Source organism: Corvus cornix, chromosome 1 (assembly GCF_000738735.6).
Source record: "Corvus cornix cornix isolate S_Up_H32 chromosome 1, ASM73873v5, whole genome shotgun sequence".
Taxonomy (NCBI): Eukaryota; Metazoa; Chordata; class Aves; order Passeriformes; family Corvidae; genus Corvus; species Corvus cornix.
In genome coordinates, this window is record NC_046332.1 from 22,851,021 (window position 1) to 22,867,774 (window position 16,754).

The 16,754-nt window shown below is 45.9% G+C and overlaps 1 protein-coding gene across 2 annotated transcripts; it reads right to left on the reverse strand.

Moving 5' to 3' along the window:
- Positions 1–4,026: 4,026 nt before the first annotated feature.
- On the reverse strand, positions 4,027–15,963 carry UPK1B (uroplakin 1B). 2 transcript variants are annotated; one of them, XM_019283710.2, is made up of 9 exons: positions 15,777–15,963; positions 11,539–11,592; positions 10,444–10,531; positions 9,715–9,915; positions 8,144–8,218; positions 7,318–7,428; positions 6,848–7,027; positions 5,986–6,069; positions 4,027–5,345 (listed from the first exon to the last, which is right to left on the reverse strand). In XM_019283710.2, exons 3-9 carry the CDS (start codon positions 10,510–10,512, stop codon positions 5,295–5,297), a joined length of 771 nt encoding a protein of 256 aa, XP_019139255.1. In that variant the 5' UTR covers positions 10,513–10,531; positions 11,539–11,592; positions 15,777–15,963; the 3' UTR covers positions 4,027–5,294. The 2 variants fall into 2 exon arrangements, with proteins under 2 accessions (XP_019139255.1, XP_010394279.1); XM_010395977.3 differs by lacking the exon at positions 11,539–11,592.
- Between the last annotated feature and the right edge of the window lie 791 nt (positions 15,964–16,754).

Consider the following 16,754-nt stretch of genomic DNA (forward strand, 5'->3'; position numbering starts at 1 on the left):
TGTTAACCAGGAGTCAACCTAGCCCAGTGCCAAGGAGCATTTGACACTGGTATCTCATGCATCCTCACTGCAACACAAAAGTCCAGCAGCTCTGGGCACCAGGACATCCCACTGGTATCCCACTGGATGGGGCTAAAGGTCAGCTGGCAGCAAAGGGGAGGCAGGCAGTGTGGGGAAGGGAGACTGGCACAAGGCACCACCACCAACAAAAAGAACAGAATCATAACAGCCAAGATGGAGAAAGGCAGTGACATTTCTGAGTTCATATTCCATCTGAGTAGGATAAAGTTTTCAAAGAACATGCCTCACCACAAGGGTAAAGGATGAACAGTTTCAGAGTTAAGGATTAGAAATGAATGGGATCTGCAAAGCTCAGAGGTGCCCAAGTCCTGCTGCCCTCGGAAGTTAGACACAGTGTGAGTGTTAAAACTAATGTTTGCCTCACTCCATAATTAAACAGGGTAGGTATTTTCTTATGTTTTATTAGCAGACTGCAGTGTGAGATGAACTACGTTTTGCAAACCTAGACAACTCCTAGGAATTACATTTGCAATTTGGGTCCAGATCCATCTTAAAATGGGACCTGTTTTCTTCCATAGCACATCTGCTGCAGAGGGTACACCTCTCTGTCATTTAAATCCCTTATCTGAAAAGACCAGGAAATATTTGAATTCAGTGAGAGGAAATGACTTCCAAAAAAACTTTGTGGCTGCTTAAGAAAGAACCACAAGGTACAAAAACATGGGAACAACCAGAGCTGGAGAAAGGAGAATAACACACATGATGATTATTAAACAGAGGAAGTTTCCAGATAAGTAAAACTCAAAAAACTCCACACCCAGCTATAAGATTGAGTTGAACCAGTCTGAAGAATATCAGGCAACATTTCATAACAATCAGGAAGAATAAATCAGAAAAAATGTGTGCTCACAAACCGCTTTACTTTTTTTTTGCACTGTGAGGTAATTTACTTTAAACACCAAGGGTCAGACAGTGTACAAGGACTAGGCTGGTTATTTACAGGGATTTTTTGAAGTGACTTGGCTTTACAGTCTCCGGCCTCTGTGCCAGCCACTGGACCCTGGTAAAGGTGAGCGTTGCTTTGGGAAAAATAGAGAAGTCCTGCATTGGCTCACAGTTAGCAACAGCTCTGGGTAGCCAGAGCAGCTCACTGCTCATCACTTGTCTCTCTTGCAGGGTTTATCTTCACTAGTTGATGCCTGAGGTGGCCACCTAAAAACAGAGGCTAGACAAGAATAAGAGAATAAAAGGAGGTATTTGTCTGAAGGGCCTTCAAAGGTACACCCTGGGCAGTCAAAAGGCTACACCCACGATGGGCCCTGGGTCACGGGTTCTTCACACTTTTATAAGTTTGGTCCATTTGCATATCAGGGTGAATTCTCCAATTATAACTTCAGTTAATGATGTAATTACCCCAAGTTTGCCCCCCCCCTTCTCTAGGCTTTAGTTTACACATTTTGGGACCTGGTGTCCTTGAAGAGCAAACCTGGAGAGGCTTGTTATGTCTAACCAGCATGAGAGAACTGCAGCTAACAGGCCACAAGGAACTTCAGAGTTACACACCAGGCAGCACAGGATTTGAAAAATAGAAAAGTTAAAACCTAAGGCATCATAGTGATCATACGAGAACTGCACGTGCCCTTGCCTATGATGTAATTTCACCTCCTGAGGAGGTCAGGAACACCCTCACCTTTTTTCCTGTTGAGGATAACCCCCCAGCAGTCATATTCCACTCCTCCTGAAGCAGGATCTCCTAAAGATAGATGCCTGAGATTACAGGGAGAGCTCTTGCAGGAGGTTCCCAGCATACCACACGTTGCAGGGGCTTTCCCCAGTTGCCAAGGAGGGCAGGGCTGCCAAGGGTTGGCTTTGTTTATGAGTTAGTTTTACGTGATTGGTCCCGATAAACATTTGCTTGGCATGACTCCCTGCTGTAAGGAATGTGAAAAACTAGGATACCAGGGCAGTGAGCAGGAAAGGGAATAAATCACCCATGCCAGAGGATACTGACCACCACTGGCAGCCTGGTTCCCAGTTTTCCCAATGAGGTGGGTAACCAAATGCAAGTATGGCACATAATGGCCATTGTATGTTGTAAGGAAACCAGCAAGGTAAAGAAAAGCAGGGACTGAAAGAGTTTGTGCAAAGAGGTCTCCTGCAGAAGTGAGGGGAAGGGAGGAAGGGGTAGGAAAACCTGTTGGAAAAATGGGGTCAAGGCAAAAAATACACAAAGGCAGCCCCACATTGCCGCATTGCCTGAAGGAACAGAGACCTTCAGTACTGCCAGCCACAAACATTCGGCAGTGTGAAAAACACCAGGTTACGTTTCTGTGTGTGTGGGAGGGGAGCAGCTGAGGGTTTGGGATTCTTTCTGGATTGGAGTATATGCCACTCCATCAATTATGAACAGAGGATGCTTCTCAGTGAGACTCTTGATTTCTCAGAGCTGGGAATATTGCAATAAATTAATAATCTAAAAATACATTTGGTAACTCCATGGGAGAATTGAAGAGAGAGAGAGAGAGAACTGTGAATATTCACACCTACAGAGAATAAATACACAGAGCAAATCTGCAAACAAACCATACGACTTCCACCTGGGGCATTTTTTTTTCTTCATCCTGTCTTAGCAGGATGTCTTAGTCCAGCAGTTTTCATGCACACATGCCTACAGCCTGCTCTGAAGACCACATACATCCATGCCTTCAGGAAGCAATCCAAACAGCTGAGACTGACCAGGATTTCTTTACAAGTCTCAGCTGACACATAAACCTGATCACCACCATTCCTGTCAAAGACTCCATCCCCTCCTCACCCTTTCCCTGGCACCCCAGGTAAGGAACTTGCAGAGGCTGGAATCAGCCTTCAGAAGCATGGCTTTTTCTGATTTTTCAGCAGGAATTTTTAAATATCCTGCTCAACATCATTCTGTCATCAGTCCAATCTCCTCCTACCCCCTTAGTTGAGGCAGATAAAACTTGGTTTTTCTGGATGCACTGTGGCATGTTTGACCCTTCTGCACAGATCCACCATTGCCTGGATCACTTGGTCACAGCTTTTATTTTTTTAGTACACAAATAATGAAGTGCACTGGGAGGGAAAGGCTTAAGAAGCAGAAAGCAAATTTGAAGAACCCAAACCCAAATTGACTTGAGCTGCCATTTATGTTATAGGTCAATGGTATCACTTGCAACTGTTTGGGGCAGTTAATACTGCAATAGTCTATTTAAAGTAGTCTCAGTTTCTCTTCTCCTTCAAAATCCTGCAGCATTTTCCTCTGTATTAAATGCAGTGCTGTAATCATACCACATTTAGATGTCACAGAAAGGATCTAGGTCTGAGGAAGAAGACCAGAGGAGGAAAATAGTATTTGATCGTACCTGCTTCTGTGGTCCTCCAGTTTTCTCCAGGCTGAATGTCCAGTGACATCCATATTCAGAAGGGCTTACTAGCCTCTAGAATATCCCACAGCCACTTGTTTCACCCATTTGCAGAGCTGCTTCAGTTTCAGAAACAACTCAAGCAAGAGGCCCTTATGCAGGGGGGCAGCTATCCACAACAGCTGCCATGACCAAGAGTTGCTGGAGGGTTTGGCTGAGCAAGGACAGGTCTCTGTGCCTGCCATGTCCTTCCTGCCCCATCCCCATCCCCATCCCCCTCCTCTCCTCTCCTTGCCTCGCCTCGCCTCGCCTCTAAACCAGGTGAGTGGCTGATCTGTGAGGATTGTCAGTTCTGAAGGCACAGTCACACAGAAAACTTTGTCTGTGTTGCAGGGACCCATTTCTTCCTCAAGCTCTTTGCCCTTATATCTGCCTCCTTCTCTCCCCCAGCACTCTGGCCCGGAACTATTCGGCTGCTGAGTCTCTGGAGCACGCTGCATCCTGGTGCTTTACCCTCTCTGTTACAGCATGTTAAAGCCTGACATTGTCCTGCCCCACATGTCCCAGACACAGACCTTTATTATTTACCCTTTCCAAAGACACAACCTTGAACAAGAGAAAAAAATCGCTTCCCTTTCTTTTTAATTAGTATTTTGGTGAATATACAAAAACAAAGAATCAAGGCAGATGGCAAGCATCAGGACCTGAACCAGTACATCTTTGGAAGAGGCTTCATCTCAAAACGCTCTGTGGAGGAGCACATTTCTCACAATACGTTTAACTAATGAAGCATTCACTAGGAAAGACACCAGCTCAGTCTGGGCCAAAGTAAACAGCCTTTATTGAACTGAGTGAGAACTGCAAGTACTGATGCAAGGACTGGGTTTGGTTCAGTTAGCTCCTTGCTTGCATTTTTCACAAGAGTTACTCACTGCCATTATTTGCCGTTTGTCCTACCTGATCCGGGGATGTGGAAGGGGAATGATGCAGGGGATGTGACCATATACACACAGGTAGCTGAAGCAAGAAGCACAGTAAACTAGGAGCATGGGACAGCCACTTTTGTAAAGGCAACTACAGCACAGAACCCCTTGTAGTCTGCACAAATTCTAGCCCGTAGGTGTATGAAATCTTGTGTGAAGTACATAACAGTTTTTTTGAGGAAGTTGCTTGTTAGCAAGTGGAGCTTTTCCTGGACTGGCACTTCTGAAGGTAGGAGCACATGCAGTAGTTTCATCAAAGACAGGAGGTAGGCTTGAATATAGGCAGCATATTGCTGAGGAGTGAGCTAGCCTTTTATTGGGCTTGACTAGCAACAGACTTTTTATCTGTGCCATGTTTTTATCGCTGACACACATCAATGCTCAGAGAATCTGCCTTATTCTAAGGCAAGGGTGACAGAGACCAGCAAGAGAAGTTGAACAGTAAAATATAATAGAGAGGTCTGCAGTCTTCTCCCTTGCAGCATCCATCCTTATTGCTCACAGGAGGTTACAGTTTTGCTCACACAGCCCTTGCTGAAGCATTATAATTTAAATTCAAACTAATTTTAGAGAGACATTTTTCTGGAGCAAGTGTTTCTTTTCTGATGTCATCAGAGAACAAATCAGATCACTTTTTTCCTTATGCTCCAGGATTTCTTGCACAGTGAAAAAAGAATTGTACCTCAGCCAGGAGGCATTAAGGCTGCAGAACAAGGGGCAAAGCACGGACACGAAGATTCTTTCCTGCAGTCATCAGTTCTTTGTGTCAAGTTTATGGGGGGGCAAAAGTATATATGGGAGAGGTGGTGGGAAAACTTCAAATCTTCCATGGCCCAAGGAGAGTGGAACAGAAGACAAACACATGCAGATTCACGTGGCTCTTCAGGACAGCACTGAGGACGCTGGGCCTTCAGTATTCAATCCCACTCCAGTAGAACATGGTACCAAGGAGGACACAGAACTGAAACAACAATACTGTTAAGTTTCTCTGCTCCCTATTTCCTGCTTTCCACCTCTCCCCCAGCCCCATTTAGTCCAACTGGTTGGAGAGATTAACAGAAATTCTTGAAAAGCAAAGCCTGTTCAGGCAGAGGAAGCTTAAAGTTTTTTATCTGCACAGAAACAACCCAGCAAAGAAAGAAGATATGTGCAGCTATAACTATTTGACTGTATCGCTCATCTCACTGGGGATTATCTGTCATGAAGCTGCTGAACCCTGAGTACTTAATACACTCATACAAAATCTTTGAACTACAAACCGAATTATCTATCATGATTACTGCTTAGATGATCCAATACCCTTCACAAAGAAGTATCTGCAAGGTGTGTTTGCTGTGTTGTATTGCTGAGATGGCAGCAGGTCGCAGCAGGCCATGGCAGGCTGGAAGGCCATCTAGTTCCTCACCTCTGGAAGCCAGAATGGAGGGGAACTTGTAAATGTGGCTGTTAGTGGAGCAGGCTACAGGCAGATTTGTGATGAATGAATGACGATAATCTATGGACATTTTAAATGCGTAAGTCCCGTCATCCACCTCCACCCAGCTGGGTGTGGAACAGCAAGAGAAGAGAAGAGGAAATAAAGGCAAATATTAAGTACTTACAGTCCAGCAGAGGATGGCAAAGCCAAACCAGGCAACACCCCAGGCATGTGTGTTCACTGGCCCAGAAATAGCATCATAACAACCCTGAAAGACAACCAGGAATGACTCAACACCAGTGCTGAGCCTGCACTGTGAGGCGACAAGCTTATTCACCCCTGAGAGAGACTTAGGTGGCATGGTGGCATGCTCCTCTCCTACTGCAATTTGGGTAGCTCAGAGGGTCTCAAAAACCAAGCCAGAGCTACACTGCTATTGCAACTTGCTGATAACTCACCTGTTTCTGGCTCCAGATACATAGACCCACCTCAAACACTTCAAGGACAACTTCCTGTGCCATTCACTTGCCAAGTACACTTAGATAACCAAACACAGTTGACAGAGAATTGACCTCCAGAATCAAGAACCTGAAGGCAAATTTGGAAGCTTGAATGCCTTCTAGAAATGCAAGCTAGTACAGAAGCTGATGCTCATGACCCAGCAACCTAGTGAACAGGACACTCTGGTCAACTGAAAAGTTCTTCCTTGAGGAGGGGTACTGATGATTTGCTCACTTGTATTGTATACACTCATCCCTGGGCTAAGTTTGATTTAGCTACTGTCCATCTACATGTTAGAGATGTCACTTCTTACAAGTGGCTTGGGAGATTTCTCTCTCTATCAGGAAAGCCTCTATGCTAAAAAAAATTCCTGTCCTGTGTTCAGCAACATGGTCAGGACTCTACAGGCATTTCTTCTCCTCCAGAAAGCTTTTGAACACCTGTAGCTTACAGTGAAGGAGAAAGGCTATTCACAGTTTCTTTCCCTTCCAGCAAGGCACTTTTGACTGACATATGTTAACTGGAAAAAGCAGAGATGATCTTACATTGCTGTTATAGTAGCCAGGCACTCCAAGTTTGCAGCCATCAAGGTTGACGGGAAGCCCTTGTGTATCCAGGACGCAGCAATTCCGTGGCCAGGGGTAGTCGGCATCGTTGTGTGTGTCGCGGAAGGCAGACGTGTACTCCTGCCAGTCAGAGGGGCCCAGCACCCCACAGCAATGGTTCTGCAGGGAGAGAGGAGGGAAAGGTCTTTGTGGGCCCAGGTCACAGCCCTGCACATGTCAGGATGCCAGTTAGGCATTAATCACCAATTTATGGGAGAGATTTTTGAAGTGCCTGTCTTTGACAGTCTGTCGTCTGATAAATGAGCTAAAGGGGGAGTGTGTCAGAACTTTCTTTAGGGTTCAAGGCAGATGCCTTGATCCTCTTTGTTATCCAGCAGCCCCAACGAGGACTTGAAATTCCAGGCCTGCAGAGCATTTAGTAATTAGCAACTTTTCAGTGTTGTTATTACCTGAAGCATGAGTTTATCCCATGTGTTTGTGAGCTCTTTGTCACTGTTATTGGCTGGCTCTGTCTTCTGATATCCCTCCAGCATTTGCTTCAGGAAGACACCTGGAGTGTGCTACAGAAAAAAAAACCCAGCAAAGAAAAACGCAGAAACTATGTAAATAGGCGGTCATATAAAGCAAATACAAGGTTATTTGGGGAGGGTTTGTTTTCTTGTTTCAGTGTCCTGCTGGAGAACAGGAATGTTGCTTCTCCTCCAGTTTACACATGAGAGAATAAAGAGCAGGATTTGAGGGGCAGGAGCAACAAAGATGAAGATCTCAAGCAGGCACTACCAGATGTAGATCCCAACGGATGTGCAGAAGCTATGGATTGCATCTGGTATGTTGGAACTAAAGCACCACAAACCATTTCCATCCCCACAGTATCTCCAACAATCCATGTAATCTTTCCCTCTCCAGTAACACTGCGTGGGGCAACGCTGAAGATTTGTCTTCTGTGTGTATGATAGATTAATCAGTCTGTAGCTGAAAGACTAAACACTGTATTGATGATTCAGCTAATCCACACTATTATTTCCTTAACTACAAGGCTGTAAACATTTTAAAATGTTAGAAATAACAAAACTATGTCAGAAAGAACAAAGTTATTTCTTTGATTAGAATAATGATGTTGGAGTTTTTTCTTGTGGGGCTGTCTTCTGCTCAGCAGTAGTCCTGTGAGTTTACACCGTATTACCACATTTACTACACTGAACAGGATGACTGTGTGCCCTAGAACTTGTGTTTCCCAGCCCAGTTAAAAGAATACACGAGGGAAGAAATACTCACGGAGTCTTGGTAGGTCGCTGCTGTGATGCAAGAAGCCATTTCAAATGCAAAAGTGATCAGCATCAGAATGATGTACTGGGGGACAAAGAGAGCAGAATTAGTTCTTGGAGAAGCAGTCCAGTATTTTTTTTCCAAGATTAAGATGGAAACCCTGCTTGATGCAAAGATGGCCAGGCTATCATATTCCCCTCTGCCCTCTCTGTGCTCCTAAATGTTCAGGTAGCCCTTCCCTGTGCTTGTTTCAATTTGCAATCTACTTTCTTGAAGGTGAATGACTGGAATTGTCCTCCATCTCACAGACAAGATTTCATCAGAACCTCTTGGCATTAAGACTACCCTGCCTCCACGGAAAATACTTTGTCCTTTTCTTTGTTGCGTCTCATTGGCAACCCATGTTTGTGTCATGTGTCCTCCTTCCACTTCCACTTGCCAGCTATAAGCTTTTCAGCAGGCAGCTGTTCAGTCCTAGCAGGAGATTGTACTTTGGGGAAACAGAAGGTGAAACTTAGGGTGTCAGTCAAATCCCCCTGAATTTTCATAATCAGATTTCCTGGACGCTCCTACATTGTAACCAAAGATCCTTCATGAAAACAGATTCCAAGGGTCACCTCTCATATTCTCTTTCACACTTTCTTTTCCCTTTCCAACATAATCCCTTTGACATTTTCCATATTCCTTTTGGAGCTCTCATGTCTGTTCCTCCTCCCACATTTTATAATGTTCTTCTCTGATTTAAGGCATGTTTTTCCTACTTACCCCAGCTTCTGTCCCTTCTACCCTCTCATATATCTTAAACCAGAGCCTTGGGTGTCAGCCAAGACACCAAAATTCAGAGTTAAGGGAATTCTATTTCCTCAGCTGTTTGCTGGCATATTCCCTGGCCCAACAATTCAGACCTCCGAGTGCCTCTTGTCTAAAACAGACACCCTACAACCCCACAGTCATCCACGAGAGAGCTCATTCCAGAGTTTTCGTCCCTACCCTTCATTATTGCAAGCACCAATTAAGTTTTGCTACTGTCAAACTAAAGGACTAAGTAAGACATTGTACAGAGATTTGTCCACATCTTAACATTGTCCCTGGCTTATCCAAACCTCTGTCCCCACCCCTATAATTTCTGCCTGACTGCTGATGTCTTGTGTTCCTGATTGCCCCCATATTTGGTATCCTGACACTTACTAATGCCTTGTACAGAAGTCATTACCTATCAGCTCCTAAACTGAATAGTGTATGACAGCTGAAAAGCAGTACGGGGTGGGGAGAAACAAGCTATATGTGATTGCACAAGTGCTCCTGCATTGCTTCAGGGCAAGGTCAGGGTCAAGCCAGTCAAACCTCCACTGTGGCTATCTCCATTAGTTCCCTCAGCCGGGTTCAGGAGCTTCTCGTGCATGTGTCTTCACAGGAGACACCTTCTGGGACACCACAGCCATGAGCAAGAAGAACCTTTGTCTCCTTATCAGTAAAAAAGCTGTCTTTGCTCATTGGTTGATTCCCAAGGTGACCAGGGACACTAAGGCAGCATTTGTTCAGTTGGGCAGCAATAGGAAGGCAAACTTTGCAACACTTACCACCAGCAGCAAGGTCCTGCTGGCCTTAATGACTCCAATAATACCAATGATAGACAGAGCAAAGAGTGCAAGGCCAACAAAGATGCCAATCCAGGCAGCAGCGTAGATTCCATTGTTTGCTGTGGCTTTCAGGAGAGGGTAGGGACCATGGGGGCTAGACACAACGTAGATACACTCTGCTGTCAGGGCAATGCCGCACATCTGGGAAGCACAAGAAATCCATTAGATCAAGCTTCACCAAAGAAATAGCAAAGACAGAAACAGGTGTAGAGTGCTTTCTTTCATTCAACTTCCTGCCAAATGGGAGCTACCCAAGTCCTCCTCTGCCCACCTGTACAATCTCTTGTATTGGGACTTCACAGAAGAATTGCAGGCAAATCTCACCCAGCCTTGATCTGAGAAGTCAGGCCTAGGACTTGAGGATGTTAAGAAAGAATGAACACAACCATTCCATCACTATATGGAGAGAGGTGGCTGGAAAAATGTTGGTCTGCTCCTGCTGACAGTTCTAAGGCTTTTCCCCTAGAACCCATCTTGGTATTGTGGATCAGCCCCTGCTGTCCCTTTCCCACCCAACTGATCATCTAGGACAGCTCTCCTTATCCTCTTCTCTCAGGGTTTACTGGACTGTTTATGTGTAGACTTGACATGTGAAGAAAGAGAACTGCTGTTTTGAGAAGTGTCATACTGGAAGGAGGCCTCCACCCATACTTGTTCCACTTCACTTACCCCAATGACCACATTCCCAAAGACTAACAGACCCTGCAAGATGCGTACGCAATCATCACTTTTTGCCATCTTTAATTCTTCATGCAACCTAGAAAAAAACCAAATACAGTCTTCAGTTAGACCACTGGTACAGTATGCTTCACTCAGAAACACAAATTATCCATGTGGAAAAGGATAGGCAGAACTTGCCAGCCTGTCTGTACACCTCCCATCCCTTGCTTTATAGTAGTTTCAGAGAAGACACCTCCCCAAGTGTTAATCTGGTAACTCAAACTCTCCCTGATACTTGAGCTACAGAAGACTGGGACCACTTTGGGGGCAGCTGGTGTCTTCAGCTCCCCTTTGGGTAGGATTTTCATCATCACAACAGGACTCATGACAACCTCAGCTCATGGTATTTCATTTCTTTCTGGCCGAAAACACCCGCTACATTTAGATGGACATGGGACAAGTTCAGCACCCTCACCTCACCCCTATTCCAAAGGAGCCAGCGTTACTCCAGGGCATGCTGTCTTGGGCCATTTTGACCAGCGCTACCATGGGACTTAACTGGTCACCACGGTGCTCTGGCTGTATCCCACACACATCCAGCATAGGGCTTTGCTAAGGGTAGCCCCATCTCCCACCCATGCTGGGAACAGGAGCTGAGTCCCCCAAGTCAGGTGTGAGGGAGGAAGGGAAGGAGGGAGGGAGCAGCTCAGGTTGCAGCTGGCTCATGGGAGCCAGGCCAAGTAGAATTCCTACCAAATTCCTGAGAGTGCTATATCCTGTAGTCTGGAGTCAGGTGCCCTGCATCAAATTCATCCCCTTCCAGAGAGAGCAGCATAAAGGCATCAGTCAGAGGTGCGAGACCTCTTGCAGAAAGAAGCTCAGACACCAGGGCCCACCAAGTTTTTCTTTCAAAGGGATGGAGCACACATGTGCATGGAGAGGGAGAGGGAAAAAACCCCAACCCTGAGACAACTGCATTTGCCAGGTGGTTAAGAAAATATAGGAAATATGTATAGAAAAATACAGGAAAGAAAGGCTGAAGTGAGCCCAGCTTGAGCAGACAACAGGAAAAACTCCTTGAACATCCTTCCTCTGCCAGAGTACCTGCACTTGTGCCTCTTTTGCTGGGGTCACTGACTTCACAATTCTTCAAAGAAGCTGTTGGGAAATATGAGCAGACAAAGGCGTCATCGAAGGGGAGCTTTCTGAGGAACAGGGCATTGTGAGACCTCTCTAACAACACTACCTCCTGCCTCCTCAGCAGCTGCCCCTTTTGGGGTATGCAGGACTTCCAACAGTGACAGATGAAAACCAGGCACTTCCCACCACTCTTTCTGCAGTGATTTGAGAGTTAGGCATGCAGACATCTCCAGTGCTCTCACCATCATACCAGCAGAGTGCCTAAGTATTTTTGCATGATAGCACATGTGGGAATCTTTTAATGATATGTGGCCATTATTTTAAAGTTGAGAAGCCATTTTTAGTCCCACCCAGGTGTTTGGAGGCCAGACAAGTATACATGAAACAGTATGGCTCTGTATTTGAAAACGGCAGGCTCATGAGGTCGACCTGAATCTCTGTCCCTGCCAAACTTCCTGACCAGCCAGGGTATCCAGGGGGTTACATAAAACTGTCTCGCAAGTCAAATCTGGGTCTGGGCAATGTTCAGCCATGTGTTCTATGGTACAGCACTGCAGAGTCTGCTAAACCTAAGATGAATCCTGGTCCTCCACTCATCTGAAAGCTGGAGAGACCACTGCCTGGCTCATGGACCTATGTGTTGCGAACTCCAGAGATTTTAAAAAAACATTTAGTTATTGCCATCTAAGAGACATCACAAGCCAGGCAGCAGTCCAAAAAGCAAGGAACTCTTTCCTGTTTGAATGCAGGCACTTGAACTCTGACTGCTACATGGAGAAGCAGGTCTGGTCCAGTTGCTGTGTATAAACCAAGGCTGAGTGTGTTACCCAATGTTCAGTGTAATAACAGCACTCACACCTTGCATGTGGGCTGTCCATCCAGCCCAAGCTCTTGCCTCTCCACAAGCTGGCTTTCTTCTCCTCCTTGGCAGACATAACTTGGCTCATTCCTGCCTCCCCTCAGGCAAGTTTTATTGCAGCCACATTAGCTGGAGAAAGCAAACCCCTTCTCCTGGCGTGAACCCACCTCCTGTGGGCCACTGTGGTTGTGCGGAAAGCTGGACACAGTCGCCACCACAGGTATCAGCTGGAAAATGGCAAATTTCCAGACAAGCTAAGGTTCTCCAGTACCTTAACTAAGTTCAATGGGATTGCAGCACAGGGAGAAGCAGAGAGGTCAGGAAGAAGAAAAGGGAAGGAAAAAAGGATTTACTCTAGACCTAAAAAAACGCACTGTAGCCATATTTCTATGAATTTTCCCTCTGCCTCCCAGTGATTGGTGCTGAAAGTGTTCATTTCTTGGTGTCCACTTTATTAACCTCTGCCACATGTGGCAACCCCTTGTCTGACCCCTTCTCCCTTGCAGATGGTCCAGGATCACCATCAGCAATGAGAGACCAGGCAGGTGCTCCAAGGCCATGACAACAGCTGGGCAGCTGGAGAGCCAATCCTCCAACATGTCCCAGAGGAGAAACTGTGGGAGATTTGGAGCTTTCCACCTGCTCCTCATGCCTCAGAGGTGAGCTGCGTTTAGCCAGAGTGGGTCGCACAGCACTTGGCACAGGTACACGACTCCAGAGACACGAGGCAAACTTGGCTGGCATGCCCGAGGCAAGCTGTGCACAGATGTGGCTCACAGGCACCCCCAGGTATGGGCAGCCCTCCTCCCAAGCCCCAGAGACACAGGTGTCAGCAGCCTCTGCCTGCAGACACAAATGCATTTGGAGGTAGAGGGACCTTCTTCTTGGGCTTGTTCAGATTAGTTTTATGACCCAAATGCAGTTTCCTGGGGCTTCAGGGAAACCCCTGAAGAAACTGGAGCTTCAGCTGCAACTGTTATCCAAAAGTTCCACATAAGAAGGCAGCCAGGTCCTGGAATTTCAGCCTTGACCTGGTGTTTCTCTCAAGGTTTCTAGAAACCTTGCAATTTAGGTGTGACCTATCTAGGTCTGAGGTATTCAATGACCACTACCAAAGACTTTGCTCCATGCTCTAAGCAGCTTTGGAAAGGTGCCTGTTGCTCTCGTACAAAAAACCCCTATGTCCCTCCTGAGGCACATACTTCGTATTCTTCCTGACATTCTGGTCACAACCAGTACAACTGGTTGTAACTTCTCCCCTCTCCTCTCCCCTCACACCCCCAAAACACCCCTGACACTCATGGGGGGCCAGCTGAGCCTGCCAGAACCCAGGAGAAGGGTAGCCTTGCCTCCCCCTGGTACCCCACAAGCTGCATGCAATCTATTATTTCCATGCTCTTGAAGCTTTCTTGACCTCCCCTCCCTTCCTTTACTCTCAGTGGCTTTCTGAGACCCTCAGCACAACTGTGGGACATGAAAAGGAAGCTCCTTTCTGCAGAGGTTGGCTTCTGCCCTTGTATTTTAGGTGATAACCTCATGCAGACTTTGAAAGGAAGCTCTTCTGGCAACAATTCCTGGATTCAAGTGGGATTTGGGGTCTGTTGTGCACCCCTCACACACATTGGGCTGGTCTTTTGAAGCCTCCACATCCTATTCTATAGGCTGGGACAGGATTTCAGTGGCCTTACAGATGAATTGCCCTTCTTAGCCTAGCTCTACTCCATCTCTAGCCAAAAAACCCAATGGATAATAGTTCATTTGGCATTGCCCAACACAGAACCAGGTGTCATTTTGATCACCTTGCATTTTGTGCTAGTTGTCAAGCACTGTGACAAAGGGACATCCCAAAACATCTCTGTGAGCATCATTTGCTTCTACACCCTGCTCCTGGAGGTTTCTTAGCATGGTGGTGGGGCTTGCAAGGGCTTCACATCACTACTTGCTACCTCTCCTTCCCTCAGCGTCCCTGTGCAGGGCATTGCGTTCCCATGTCCTGGTGCAAGGAGGCAGAGACAAAGGATGCATTTGTTTTATGACTCACGGGCTCTGCACGCCTTGGCTGAAGGGCTCTGCACCACTCGAGCGCAGCTGAGCAAACCCGGCTGCGCAACGGCAGAATCCTGCTCCCTGCCTGTGCAGCCCTGCGGGGAGGAAGCCTGGGCACCACCCCTCCTGTCCAAGCCCAACTGGAGAGCGTGTCCCTACAGGCAGGAGCGAGATGCCTGGGCTAGCCCTGGGGTGCTGATGGAAGGAAGTCATCCAGGCGGAACCGCTGCTGGAGGTGCTGCGCCAAGGCCAGCGCCGGTGCCACAGACCTGCCCACACCCGGACCTCCTGTGGACCCTGATGCATCAAGCAATAAACTTACTTTTGTGTTTTTCTAAATTGGTTATAATGGAAAATTTAGCACCTATGGGGCTTAAAAAGAAGGTATTTCCCAAGTGCTTGGGACACCTTCAGAATTAAACAGTTTCTAAGAGGATGTAATTTAATATGTTTATGATGAATAGCTTGAACTCCACTGTAAGAAGCCAAATGTTTTACAAATGTCAGTTCAGCAGTTGTTTACTTATTTTAAAGCAAACATCTCCAGTGGACACAAACCCATGCACTCCTCCTGCCCTTCTGGACTTTTCCCAATGCTCTACCTCCCCTGAAATGCAGCCACCTCTCACAGAAAACTGCTTGTGTGCTACGAGTCAACCACACTCAGAAATGGAAGAGGCAGACAGTTATTTTGTGCTACCAGGGGAGAAAAATAAAGCAAATACAAAGCTCAGCATCAAGCAGGGGTCACTGACTAATTAAGTTTCCTTTCGAAGAGAGTGCTATGAAATGAAGCCTGTGTGAACAGTGGTGTGGCTGGTAAATCATCAAGCATAATTACCTCGGAAATAGAGCTGGGAGGTAGTTTTTTCCTCTCTCCTTTATTAGTTCAGCACAGCCAAAACAAGAGGGTTTTTTTTAACTTTCCTATTTTCACAAGTGAGGGGGAATTACAAGGTTCTTCTTCCTGTACAACAATTCTTCTTTTTTTTTTTTTTTTAACACTCAGATTTACAACATATTTAATTTTTCCATTCCCTCCTCCTCAGTCTTTAGGAGAAAAAATATGAAAGAAATTAAAAGAGCCATAGAGAAGACACAGCCTGAGGTAAGAAAAATGAAATACTTAATAATTTCCTGCAGTTAACCTTATCCAGGTACCAGACTCCCACACACCAAACAGTCCAGGGACTAAAATAAAAAACCTTAAACATAAGAGCTGTCTTTTCTCCTAATAGACACTTACGGTTCACATGCCTCATTAAAAGGAAGATGACAACCAAAGCAAGGCACTCACCGCTCTCTTCTTGTGATGCTTCCCAGCAGAAATCCCAACCCACCTGCAAAGCTGAAAAGGCCGCTTTCTCCCACCTCTGCTGCTCTTTAAAGAGCCCAGGTTGCTTGAGGAACGTGCTGTGTGATTGGTGGGGTGCCCATCACATGAGGAAAACTTTTTTTCTAGCCAAACCTGTTCCCCGGTCCTCCTAGGACCAGAGGGTGTCTCTGTGATTCTTAGATCATATCGGAATGCCGTTGTGCCGAAAACACAAAGCTTTAAAGAATTTCTATTATTATACTCTCAAAAGGGTGGATGAGTGAGTCACTCATACGAGGTACTTGAACTTTAAAGAGGATGGGCAAGTTGGAAGGACGTAAATATACAAGGATTGCTGGATCACTGTTTGAACGTAAGTATAAGAAGAATGTACTGAATAGAAAAAGAAAGTAAATTAAAGTTTAATGTTTCCATTTAATAATGTTGCATGGGCAAGATCCAGTGGTTTGGGTTGGATCCATTTTCATTTTACTTAGCTTGGGATTTTTTTTGGAAGCAGAAGTGTAAGTGTTGGCTACTCTGCAAGACACTGGATAACGTGAAAAGTGGGGAGACTATTCCATTTCCTTGGGCACTCTGGATTTTTCACATAGTCCTATTAAGACTGAGCAAAGTCAAGAACAGATATATAGATTAATTGGCCTGTGATGAACTGAGAATGGCTAAGGCTGAGGAACACAGCAGAAAAGGAATGTCTCTCACCTTCCTCTCCCTCACTCATTCCAGCACAAGTCTGCCAAAAGTCATGATTCACTTTACTGGAGCCTTGAACATGTCTGGCAAAAGCACAGGTGGTTGTGCTTGTTCTTCATCTGCTGATGCAAAAGCCAGCCAAATAAATAATGGGCTTGGGAAGGGTAGTGGGAGTTCCATGATGTTAGAGCCTTTCACAAATCAAAAACAAACACAAAAATAACATGTGTATGTCCTATTGGTGGC

Coding starts and splice junctions, on each gene's coding strand:
- UPK1B (XM_010395977.3), bottom strand. CDS start 10,512: ATGGCAAAAAGTGATGATTGCGTACGCATCTTGCAGGGTCTGTTAGTC. Junction 8,219..9,714: donor GCAGGACCTTGCTGCTGGTG/GTAAGTGTTGCA, acceptor TTTGTCCCCCAG/TACATCATTCTGATGCTGAT. Junction 5,346..5,985: donor TTGCCATCCTCTGCTGGACT/GTAAGTACTTAA, acceptor TTGTTGTTTCAG/TTCTGTGTCCTCCTTGGTAC.